The sequence below is a fragment of the Phodopus roborovskii genome, unplaced genomic scaffold (assembly GCF_943737965.1).
Source record: "Phodopus roborovskii unplaced genomic scaffold, PHOROB, whole genome shotgun sequence".
NCBI classification, from domain to species: domain Eukaryota; kingdom Metazoa; phylum Chordata; class Mammalia; order Rodentia; family Cricetidae; genus Phodopus; species Phodopus roborovskii.
This window is the reverse complement of record NW_026125052.1, coordinates 10363512-10375626: the sequence shown is the minus strand read 5'-3', so window position 1 is coordinate 10375626 and position 12115 is coordinate 10363512. Positions and strand designations below refer to the sequence as shown.

The window sequence follows — 12115 nt, the reverse complement described above, 5'->3', positions numbered from 1 at the left end:
GCCTTGACCACTAGAGGCCTGGCCCTCTGGAAGGTTGTTGCAGCATTTAGGAAACCAAACATAATCAGGCTCTGTGCTTCTGCCTTGGGGTTTACCATGGCTATCCATTTGCTCTTAGGACTGGTGGGCAGCCTGGTGCTGGCCCCACGGTCTTTGGGGTCACGGAGTGTTCGTGGGGTGGAGGTGGCACAATATTGCTGTCCTTCCTGGGTGCATGGGCAGGAGCTATTCGGCTTATAAGTGGGGGAGGCCTCAAGACTGCCGAAGGTAGGAAGGACGAGAGCAGTTGCTTGGAAGTCAGCTGGGCCTGCCAAACTCTGCTCTAGGGCTGAACTTAATGATAATCGCTTGCTAATAAGTGGTTAGGCGCTCTTGAGTAAACGACCTCACCTCTCTGTGTCTGTGCCTCTGTTTCCTTACTTGTGAGAGTTCCTTCCTTTGTGGGTTTGCTATGCAGATGCTCCCAGGCCAGTGACTGTTCATCCCCTCCTGTCTTCTGCTCCACCCAAACCCAGAAGGTTCAGTGCTTCTTGGCCCCAGGGTTCTGCTACCCCCAATACCTGTGCCCCTCCCCCCCCCAAGCCCCAAAGTACAGGTTGGTGGCCTTGCTTTCTGAAGCTACTAGGTTTACCTTCCTCCCCAAGGCTGGCATTCTGCTCTGCCCTGTGTGGGCACTCCCCATTCCCAACATTCTTTCCTCATGGCTCAGCTCTCACCCCAGTTCCATATTAACTTCCTGATTCTGACCTCTTTATCCGTTTTCACGCTGCCATCACCCCAAATCCTTGGCACTCACGACAGGGCTCTTGCTCTCCCTTGGGAACTGCTCCTCTGGTACTGGAGCATGTCATATAAGGCAGCATTCCCCCCTGCCCCCCATCTTTTGCTCTCATCCTCAGATTCAGTGTTAGGAACCCTGTTTCTCTCCTCTAGGTCTTCAAGTCCCTTTCTTCCAGCCCACTAATATACATTCTCCCTGGCCTCATCCCTCTTGAAATCAAACCTATTGTTTTTCCATACCCTAGATGGTGGGCTGTCTGCTCTCAGCTTGATGTCACTGGGACAACACTCACCAGGTCCAATCAAGGGTCCAGCTTGCTAAAGCCAGAGGGCATTTGTCTTCTCTATAGACATCTTGTTCTGTTCTGCAGAGAGAGAGAGAGAGAGAGAGAGAGAGAGAGTGTATGCACATGGGCACAAATATGTGAATGGATTCCTACTATGTCATTCCTCAGGTACTTTCTGCCTTTGAGACAGGGTTTCTTTTTCTTCCTTCCTTCCTCCCTCCCTTCCTTCTTTTCTTCCTTCCTTCTTTTCTTTCTTTTTTAAATGTGTATTGGTGTTTTGCCTGATTATGTCTATGTACTACATGCTTAAGTTATAGATAGTTGCAAACCACCATGTGTATGTTGGGAATTGAGCCTGGGTCCTCTGGAAGAACAGTGTTCTCAGCCATTAGGTCATTTCTCTAGCCTGAGACACAGTTTCTTATTGGCCTAGAATTTTGCCAAGTAGTCCAGGCTAAAAGGCCACTGAACTCTAGGAATCTGTCTAGCTTTACCTCCCTTTTCACCATTGCTGAGATCACAAGCATATGCTGATAGAGTTGTTTTATTTGGTGTTTTGTCTGTTTTGTTCTGGGGATGGAACTCAGGTCCTCAAACACTTTATTAACTGAGCCACCCTTCCACCATGCTTTCCCCGCCGGTCTTCCTGCACAAGGTCTTTCTTTGTGGCTCACCCTGGCCTTGAACTCATGCTCCTTTGTCTCAGCCTCCAGCCTTATCTTCTTCCCTTAGCTTCCTAAGCACTGAGATGTACAGGTGTGTGCTACCATGCCTAGCTGCTCTTTAGATTCCTGTGGCCTTGCTTCCGATTTGCAAACCTCTCTCAGTTTATGTATGGGCCCCGCCTGTCTGTGTCATCAACATTCAAGGTGTATGGGCCTGAGCTCTCTGCTCCTGATAAGCCATTTCCTCATTGACTCCCAACAGCCTCCCTTCTACTCATCAAACCCTGATACATCCATTCTAATGGACATCTCAAAGACATTCAGACCAATGGGCCCCAAAATGACCTCATGACCTCCTCCAGCCCCATACTCTTTAGAGAAAGGCCTTACCCTTTATGTTGATTCTGATACCCTCTCTCTCCTCTAAGTGTGACCCCTTCCTCTGTAGCTTTACTGCTCCCCACAGCCTTCTGTCTCCCTTAGCTGCTGCCATGACCTCCTCACTACCCCTGTTTCCACTCTTTCCCCTTTCCAGTGCATTCCCTAGCAGAGAGGACTGGAGTGCAGACCTAAAGGGCTGCTCTCCTGATTGAAGCCCTTCAATAGCTTTCTTCTTCAGTCACCAAAACTCCCTTTGTCTCCTGACGATGTGACTCAGGACTGGATCACGTGTGGAGCATGTACAAGATCCCAGATTCCATCCCTAGAACTCCTCCCCTGTTTTGCAGAGTTCATCCCTTGCCCTGGTCCTACCCACCTCCCTAGCCTCCCATGCTGGCTGGTTTTATGTCAACGCAACACAAACTAGAGTGATTTGGGAAGCAGGAACCTCAACTGAGAAAAACATACCCCCACTAGATTGGCTTGTGGACAAGTCTGTGGTGTATTTTCCTTTCCTTTTTTTTTTTTTTTTTTCTGTTTTTGAGACAGAGTTTCTCTGTAGTTTTGGAGCCCATCCTTGAACTTGAGTTGAATTGACCTATCAGTGGAGTGCGTGGTCATCTATATTTCAGAGAATAATCCCTTCAATAGCACTCACTAGAAACAAGTGGAGGTTGAATCTAGGAGGTCAAACTCAAGGCATGCCAATCAATAAGGCAACCCTTTTGGTAACCATGGGTATTAATGAGACCCTGACTCAAGACAGTAATGATCAGACTCTCTGTAGACCAGGTTGGCCTCAAACTCAAAGAGATCCACCTGCCTCTGCTCCCAAGTGCTGGGATTAAAGGCGTGCTCTACCACTGCCCAGCTTGCATTTTTTCAATTGATGACTGAGGACCCAGATCACGGTGGGCAGTGCCACCTCTGGATTGGTAGTTCTAGGTGCTCTAGGAACACAGGCTGAGCAAGCTGTGGAGAGTGAGCCAGTAAGCAGCATTCCTTACGGCTTCTGCTGTGGTTTCTGTCTCCAGGTTTCTGCCTTGAATTCCAGCCCTGATATACTGGACTTAAGCTAGAGTCATCAGAGGAAGGAGCCTCAGCTGAGGAAATGCCTCCTTGAGATCCAGCTGTAGGGCATTTTCTCAGTTAGTGGGTGGTGCTATCCCTGGGCTGCTGGTTCTGGGTTCTATAAGAAGATGGGTTGAGCAAGCCGGGAGAAGCAAGACAGAAAGCAGCTCCCCTGCATGGCTTCTATGTCAGCTCCTACCTCCGGGATCCTACCCTATTAGAGTCCTGACTTCCTTATTGATGAACAGCAATGCTGAAGTATAAGCCAAATAAACCCTTTCCTCCCCAACTTGCCTTTTGGTGTTTTGTCACAGCAATAGAAACCCCAACTAAGTCACCTGACTTCCCTTTGAGGATGGACTGTAATGTGGAAGCATGAGATGAAATAAACACTTTCATCCCAGCAACAGAAACCTAACTAAGCCAGCTCCTGTTCATGTCTATTACCTGACTTTTTACTCTTTGCCCTCCAGCCGGGCTGGCCTTCTGCTGTTCTTCAGTCCCGACTCCATGCTACAGGACCTGTACACATTGCGTTCATTCTGCTGTTCCTCACTCACTGCAAGTTCTCACTCATTCTTTATAGCTAGCACACTAGTAGGATTTCCTCAGCAGAGCCTTCCTCCTTGTCTCATCTACTGGATCAAGTTCTCTTGCTAGATTATACACACTCATGTTGCTTGTCACACACAGTGTGTGGCTGAATATTTACTAGCCTATTGCCTGTGAGTCAAGGGTAAAGAGGAGCACACTGGTGTCCAGTGCCTGGCATCGTAGACAGCAGTGGATACTTGACATTGGCTAAATAAAGTGGATGAAGCAAGTGCACAGAGCATGCAATAGGGCACGTTGGCTTAACGTCGTCGTTCAGGGAAGGCTTCCTGGAATGGATGGGTTCTAAGTAGGACCTTGAGATGGGCAGGCTGAACCAAGCAAATTTTGCTGGCGGAGCAAATCCTTCTGTTGGAGCCTCATTTCTCGCTTGTAAGAGGGGCAAGGGCCAGGCAAAATGATCGGATTCTCTGAGATCTCCCTCCCAAGGGCGAGGGTAATTTTTCCCACCTTCACTTTAAATCTCGCCCATTTTATTACAATTTTAGCAGCGGAGACCTAAGGCTCATCAAAAAGCCGTTAAGTCAGTATTTCCGAGCTCAACCGCCGGGCGGCGCTCGGAGACCAGTCACAGGGCCCGAGACTTGGCGAGGACCCAGGCTCCGGGTCCGCCCCTCGCAGCCGGGACTGGAGCAGCCATACTGAGAGTGTGAGCCTGACTGGGCCCCTGCCTCCCGCTCTCCTATCGTGGGGTGGGCCTCACCGCTGGCTGCAGGTACAAGCAGGTCATTGCTTGTGGAGCCTGTGATCTGTCTCTCAAGCACCGGTGTGTGGTGTCTGCTCAGATGTTCTTGCATGCCCGGCCCTCCCCAACACCATCTGCTCCTTGCTTTCAGCAGGAAGGTTTCTTTGCCTCCCCTTAATCGGCTGCAGGGCTAGCTCAGGCTAGTTCTGGGATTACCTTTAATACCACCTCCAGGAAGCCTTTCTAGAATGCGGTTGTCCAAAGGCCCTTCCCCTGAAATAGCATCCATTTTGTCACAGGCTTATATAGTGCTACACTGGCCTATTATCATTCCTAGGGTCACTCTCTCAGGTTGATCTCCCTGAGATTAGGCCTATTTGATTCTCTGGGTGTTCTGTGTGTCTATATAGTACAAGACCTGGTCCTACAGAGTGTCCTGTAGTCTGGTTTTGATTTTGGCCTAGTAGTCCCTGCCTACTTCTTCTGGTTGTCCCTTGCCTGGCCCAGTCCTGGATCTAACTCCTTTTGACTTCCAGAAACCAACAGTAGTCATTCCCTTGCACAAGTCTCACACATGCATGCTAGGGAAGCCTGCAGTGCAACCACCCCAGGGAGGGGCCCTGCATGGGTGATAGAACTGAGCTGGAAGGACCATTCTACTCATTGTGACATGCTCTGACATCACAGACATCCTACCTACCGCCAGGTCCGAGAAGCAGGGGGAGCCTAACCTGGCAGGGAGCCCCCAATGAGCCACCTTTCCTCACCACCCCCAAAACATAAGGGGGAGCACAAAGGCCACGGTCTCCCCCGTGGTTCAGAAAGGTGGGCTGGGCTGGGAATAGGAGTTCCTGAGGCTGGGTGGGGTTGAGCCGACCGGGGTGGGCAAGGGAAAAGTGTCCTCACTTCTGAGACCTCTCTGCCCATCCTAGGGGTAGCTCCTCCAGGGACAAGGACCGAAGTGCTACAGTTAGTAGTTCAGTGTCCATGCCTGCTGGAGGAAAGCCTAGCCGGACCAGCTGTCCTCCGTCAGCACCTCAGAAGACGCCCAACCGCCTGATCCATGAGAAGTCACCGTACCTCTTACAGCATGCCTACAACCCGGTGGATTGGTGAGTACTGTTCCAGGGCTGTCATCGAAGCAGCCAGGATCCCAAGCCCCCTTGAGACTCCCTGGTCTACTGAGTGATGAATGCTTCTTCCTGTCGGGCCTAGGTACCCCTGGGGACAGGAAGCCTTCGACAAGGCCAAGAAAGAAAACAAGCCAGTTTTCCTCTCAGGTATATACAGTAGGGGGTTGGGTGACAGGCAGCAGGCGGGGAAGGTCTTCTGGGCCCCAGCCTTTTTTGCCCTCATGGCCCTCTTACATCCTAGTGGGCTACTCTACCTGCCACTGGTGTCATATGATGGAGGAGGAGTCCTTCCAGAACGAAGAGATCGGGCGCTTGCTCAATGAGGACTTTGTCAGTGTGAAGGTAGACCGAGAGGAGCGGCCGGATGTGGACAAAGTGTTCATGACTTTTGTGCAGGTGAGCCATGTCTTGAGGCAGTCTTGTCACATCTGCCTGACAGCTTCCCTGATCCTGGCCCTCCCTCTTTTAGGCCACCAGCAGTGGAGGGGGCTGGCCGATGAATGTATGGCTGACCCCCAGCCTCCAGCCATTTGTCGGGGGCACCTACTTCCCACCAGAGGATGGTTTGACTCGAGTTGGCTTCCGAACAGTGTTGACGAGAATCCGTGACCAGGTTGGTGGATATCAGCGAGGGAGGATGCTGGAGTCCAGGCTGAGGGACCACAGAGCCCACAGCACATGCTGACCTCCATGTGTGTGTGTACTCACCTCCTGTAGTGGAAACAGAACAAGAACACCCTTCTGGAAAACAGCCAGCGTGTCACCACAGCCCTCCTGGCCCGATCTGAGATCAGTGTGGGTGACCGACAGGTGCCACCCTCTGCTGCTACCATGAACACCCGCTGCTTCCAGCAACTGGATGAAGGCTATGATGAGGAGTATGGTGGTTTTGCTGAGGCCCCCAAGTTTCCCACACCTGGTCAGTGACTTCTGACCTATATAATGACTGTCTTGACTTAGTTAAGTGACCTAGTGACCCTGGCCTGTCTTGTGTGGCTGAGTGGCTCAGAACCTTTCTGGTCCCCGTAGACCAAAGATATTCTGACCTCTGACTGGGGCAATGGTCCCATGAGTGGATGTTGGAAGCTTGACAGAGGCAGGCTGGCCAGAGACAGCCTGACCATCTCACCCTCCTCTTCCTGCTCCACAGTGATCCTGAACTTCCTGTTCTCCTATTGGCTCAGTCACCGGATCACCCAGGATGGCTCTCGGGCTCAGCAGATGGCCTTGCACACTCTGAAAATGATGGCCAACGGGGGCATCCGAGATCACGTGGGGCAGGTGAGAGGGAGGCCAGGTCCCCTGGAGGGGCAGCAGGACTGGTGGCAGAGGCTGAGGTCAGTCTGGCCCTGAATCCTGCCTGGCACAGGGCTTTCACCGGTACTCCACGGACCGCCAGTGGCACATTCCCCACTTTGAGAAGATGCTCTATGACCAGGCACAGCTATCGGTGGTCTATTCCCAGGCCTTCCAGGTGACTTTTGCCCCTAACCTCAACCCTGGCTGCCAATCCCAAGGCCTTCCAGGTAACTGTGGCATCCTCCAAATTTCAACCTCACATCCTACGTACCTACCTGGGCATCCCTCCCCTCACTTTCCTGGGAGAATATCCTCTATGAATCTGAGCTGCCCCAGTGACCTCTATTTACAGCCTCCATCTCCCACAGATCTCTGGTGATGAATTCTACTCTGACGTTGCCAAAGGCATCTTGCAGTACGTGACCCGGAGTCTGAGCCATCGGGTGTGTGTCCACTGAGGCAGGCAGATCTGGCTGCAGGAGGGCTCGAGGCCTCTGTTGCCTTTTGGATAGTGACCAGCTAACTCTCCTATCCCCACAGTCTGGAGGTTTCTATAGTGCGGAGGACGCAGACTCCCCCCCAGAGCGAGGCATGAAGCCCAAAGAGGGTGCTTTCTATGTGTGGACAGTCAAGGAGGTCCAGCAGCTGCTCCCAGAGCCTGTGGGAGGCGCCAGTGAGCCACTGACCACGGGTCAGCTCCTAATGAAGCACTATGGTCTCACTGAAGCAGGCAATATCAACTCCACTCAGGTGAGGACTTCCGGGGGCACAAGAGAAAGACCTGCAGGCCCTCCAAGTACATGGGCTCCTTTTGACTAAGGATGTTTTTTCTCAGGACCCCAAGGGGGAGCTGCAGGGCCAGAACGTTCTAACAGTGCGATATTCACTGGAGCTGACTGCAGCCCGCTTTGGCTTGGACGTGGAGGCTGTGAGCACATTGCTCAACGCCGGGCTGGAGAAGCTCTTCCAGGCCCGGAAACATCGACCAAAAGCACACCTGGACAGCAAGATGCTGGCTGCCTGGAACGGTGGGGTGACCCTCTCTGAGGCCTGATCCTACTTGCCAAGGCCCTTTTGTAGGCCCATTCTTTCTTCATGGGCTTCTTTATTTTGATTTAGAAAAGAGTAAATGGAGATTTAGAAGTCAAGTAATCCACCTGGGCATGGCACTTGGGGCCTCAGGTGTGGGGTGGGTGTGCCTGGAGAGCTCTTGTGTGGGCCTCTTATCACCCTTGGCCTCTCTTTCCTCCAGGTCTGATGGTGTCTGGCTTTGCTGTGACGGGCGCTGTCTTGGGCATGGATAAGTTGGTCACCCAGGCCACTAATGGTGCCAAATTCCTCAAGCGGCACATGTTTGATGTGGCCAGTGGCCGCCTGAAGCGAGCATGTTATGCTGGCACTGGGGGAGCAGTGGAGCACAGGTAGGGGCTAGGCAGACCAAGAGGCCATCTCCTCGTGTGCTTCCAAGCCCCATTCTTCCCCTTCAACTGACTGACCAGTCACCGCTTGCCATGTGCACACTCAATATTTTTTGACCCCTCGACTCTTTTGGGAATTGGGCTAACTGTAGTCATGGGATAGGTGGGTGTTGAGGATTAATCAAGAAAGCATGAAAAATGTTCTGTCTGCATATTCCTGGGCCTGTCCTCAGACTTGCCTTCTCTCCTTTACCCCTAGTAACCCACCCTGCTGGGGCTTCCTGGAGGACTATGCCTTCGTGGTGCGGGGCCTGCTGGACCTGTACGAGGCCTCACAGGAGAGCTCCTGGCTGGAGTGGGCTCTGCGCCTGCAGGACACACAGGACAGGCTCTTCTGGGACTCCCGAGGTGGTGGCTACTTCTGCAGTGAGGCTGATCTGGGGGCAGGCCTGCCTCTTCGACTGAAGGATGGTCAGTGTGGCTGTGGGTCAGCTCTGGGTCCTGGTTCTAGTCAGGGCATTTCCTGAGGGAGACATTTGTGCAGTCTTGCAGCACAAAGCCACCGTGGGGGTTCCTGGCTTCCTGGCTTTATTCTATGTGACTTTGGTAGTCTTCCTGATATTTCTAAACCTGCTCCCTAATATACAGACGAGTAGCAGTCATTCCTCAGGTTCTAGCTGCCGTCTTTGAAATCCACAGGCTTGTTTGTTAAATAAGAATGCCTTGGTCTCTGCCTATAGGACATTTACGGCTTGTGGTAGAGAGAGACAAGGGCTGATAACCAGCAATCATGTGAAATGTAATCCCACCAGAGCAATGAGATCACAGTAGACCTGTAGCAGGTGTCAACCAGGAGGAGCTGTGTGCACTTAGTAGAGACTTCAGGCAATTGAGGCAGTCTGAGATAGGTTGAGTGATGGAAGACCAAGAAACTAGGGGTAGTACAAGAGGAGGATGCTGATGCTGGGGTAAGGATGTGAGGGCTGGGGGGGGGCAGGAGGGAGGGTTCTGACGTGCTCTGGCTTGAATGTAACGAGGTCACTCTGACAGTGGTAGAGAAGAATAGGAACAGGGAAATCAGGGCGACCCATTAAGAGGACACTGGTGGTTAGTCTTGGAGACACTACTAAAAGCAAGTGGAGGTATCACCTGAGATGGAGGCAGGGAGGGATTGGGGCCTGTTCAGGCAGCAGCCTAGAAGGATGTGTAGGTGGATTAGAAGAGATGAAGGAGTGGGCCCCAGCAGTCAGTAACTGGACCATGTAGTGAGGAAATCTAGATGCCCACAGCTTGGCAGAGTAAAGGGGTCTGCCAAATAATAATCAGACAAACAAGGCATATGCTTCCCTGGACCTCATAACACAGATTCAGTCTCAGGGCAGAGTCCTGAAACCCATTCCCCTTACCTACACCTCCTAACCCTTGCAGACCAGGATGGTGCCGAGCCCAGTGCCAACTCTGTGTCAGCCCACAACCTGCTACGGTTGCATGGCTTCACTGGCCACAAGGATTGGATGGACAAGTGTGTGTGCCTGTTGACGGCCTTCTCTGAGCGCATGCGCCGTGTGCCAGTGGCATTGCCTGAGATGGTCCGTGCCCTCTCAGCTCAACAGCAGACTCTCAAGCAGGTAGGGAGGTGGTGATGTGTGGACTGAGACCCCAGGCAGGAGGAAAACTGGTGATGTAACAGGGTATGGGGGTCATGAGTGGAGTTCCAGGATTGTTCACAAAGCTCCCTTCAATGTGTGCAGGTGTTTATAAGGTCAGGGGTCTTCTCTCTGTGGAGTGGAGGTATCTGTGGAAGGGTAGTGTCAGAGGAGACAGGCCTCTGGCCCAGGGACATGGCTATGAGGGCTTATCTCTGGGCTGTCTGAGTACAAAGGCAAAATAAGGGGCTAAATATGGGTTTCTGGTGCCTGGGTGACTGGTGAAGTGTTTCTTTGTAAGGCTCTGTGTGCTGGTCTGATTAATTCTGTTCCTATGTGCTTTATTGCTATGTCAACTCCAGCGTACATCACACACACACACACACAGAGAGAGAGAGAGAGAGAGAGAGACATACACACATAGACATACAGACACACAGACACACACAGACACACACACACGTTTTTCTGGTTTGTGGGCTGGTGTGGGTCAGAGTGTTTGCCTATGAATACTTGTGAGTACCTGTGTGTGTGTTCTGTGCAAGTATGTTTGTGTGTATTTATGTGTGGCATCCACTTCTACGGACATCTACTATGTGTATGTAGTTACTCTGTGCCTCTTTGTGTGTTGTGTGCCATCCAGTGTATCAAGTCTTCTGAGCACCCTCCCCCTATATTTGTATATCTACCACGATGTATGATGTTGCCACTTGTGTGCATTCCTGTGTGTGACTGTGTGTGGTGTGCATGTTTCCACTTGCCAAGCATTAAATCTGATGAATCCTCCTGGTGGCTTAAGTGAGTCCTTTTCCTTCTTAGGAATATTGGGTGGATGGAGGAAGGATGGGGAGGTCCTGGCAGGTCTGGGACCTATGTTCTCTCCTTCTGATATTGAATGACTTTCCTTGTACTGGCCAGATCGTGATCTGTGGAGACCCCCAAGGCAAGGACACCAAGGCCCTGGTGCAGTGTGTCCACTCCGTCTACATCCCTAACAAGGTGCACATCCCTGCAAAGTTGGGTTTACCCTCTGTCTCCCTTGGTTACATCTCCCTATTCAGCTCCCAACATCCTTCCTTTTGGAGGCTTAGGGGAGAGGTCATGCAAAGACTAGTTCCTTCTCCCAGGTAACACTTTCTGCTCTGCCACTATCCCAGGTGCTGATTCTGGCTGATGGAGACCCATCCAGCTTCCTGTCCCGACAGCTGCCCTTCCTGGGCACCCTTCGAAGAGTAGAAGACCGGGCCACAGCCTACATATTTGAGAACCAAGCCTGCTCCATGCCTATCACTGATCCCTGTGAACTACGAAAGCTGCTACACCAATGACTGCCCAGAACTCTTTGATCTGGGCCAGAAGGCAGAACTTTCCAACCAATCAGAAACTCAGGCCTATGCAAGACTATGTCAAACTTATAGCCACCCCTGGGAACCCTGCCATCAGATGATCACGGCTATCCTTGCAGCTCCCCCATGGGCATCTACTCATCATGAAATAAACCTAACAGCGTCCCGTGGTGACCTTGAGGCCCTAGCCTCTCTTGTGAGGGAGGGCCCTCTGCTTTAGCCTGGGACCAGCCCTTCTTCTGAGAGTCCCCAGCTGATTCCTTTGTCTCCTCTCATTGCACTTTCCATAGGTCACTAGACTGATCTTCTCTCTGCCAATGATTAGTAAGCTTGGGTATAACTCAGTCAGTGGACTAAAACCAAGTACAGAGACCAGAGTGAGGACAAGGTATGTACTGGTCCAGGAAGGAGAAGCCTCTGCTAGGAAGTGGCCTTCCATCTTCCCCCGGTCCCTTCATTTAAAGCTAAGGAAGGGATAGGGGACTCACTATAGGCTTTAATATTTAACATTTCCATGCTCTGTAGTGCACTGTAGAAACAGTTAAATCCAGAACCAATGCATTTCTTTGGGGGTACCCATCTAACCCTAGCACCACTGCAGGAGGTCATGTTCATCCTCTGTCTCCTGCAGGATAGTCTGGGGAGGGGCTCTCTTGTATTTGGAGCATCTGTTGTGTTGGAAGCCCTTCCTGAGATCTATCTGACTCCTGCTGCAGAGGAAGCTGGCACCATCCTGGGACCTCTTTCTGTCCTCTCAATGTTGGGAGATAATCTTGAATCCTATCCTTTACA

The 12115-nt window shown here is 51.7% G+C and overlaps 1 protein-coding gene across 1 annotated transcript; it reads left to right on the top strand.

Annotated features, from left to right (window-relative positions):
* The first annotated feature begins 5162 nt into the window (after positions 1-5162).
* On the top strand, positions 5163-11501 carry Spata20 (spermatogenesis associated 20). The gene is made up of 16 exons (XM_051202178.1): positions 5163-5306; positions 5414-5593; positions 5697-5761; positions 5856-6010; positions 6084-6227; positions 6332-6533; positions 6765-6895; positions 6984-7088; positions 7282-7356; positions 7454-7663; positions 7749-7941; positions 8166-8334; positions 8591-8802; positions 9760-9959; positions 10896-10976; positions 11135-11501. The coding sequence occupies exons 1-16, from the start codon at positions 5230-5232 to the stop codon at positions 11303-11305; spliced, it is 2370 nt and encodes a 789-aa protein (XP_051058135.1). The 5' UTR covers positions 5163-5229; the 3' UTR covers positions 11306-11501.
* The last annotated feature ends 614 nt before the right edge of the window (positions 11502-12115 follow it).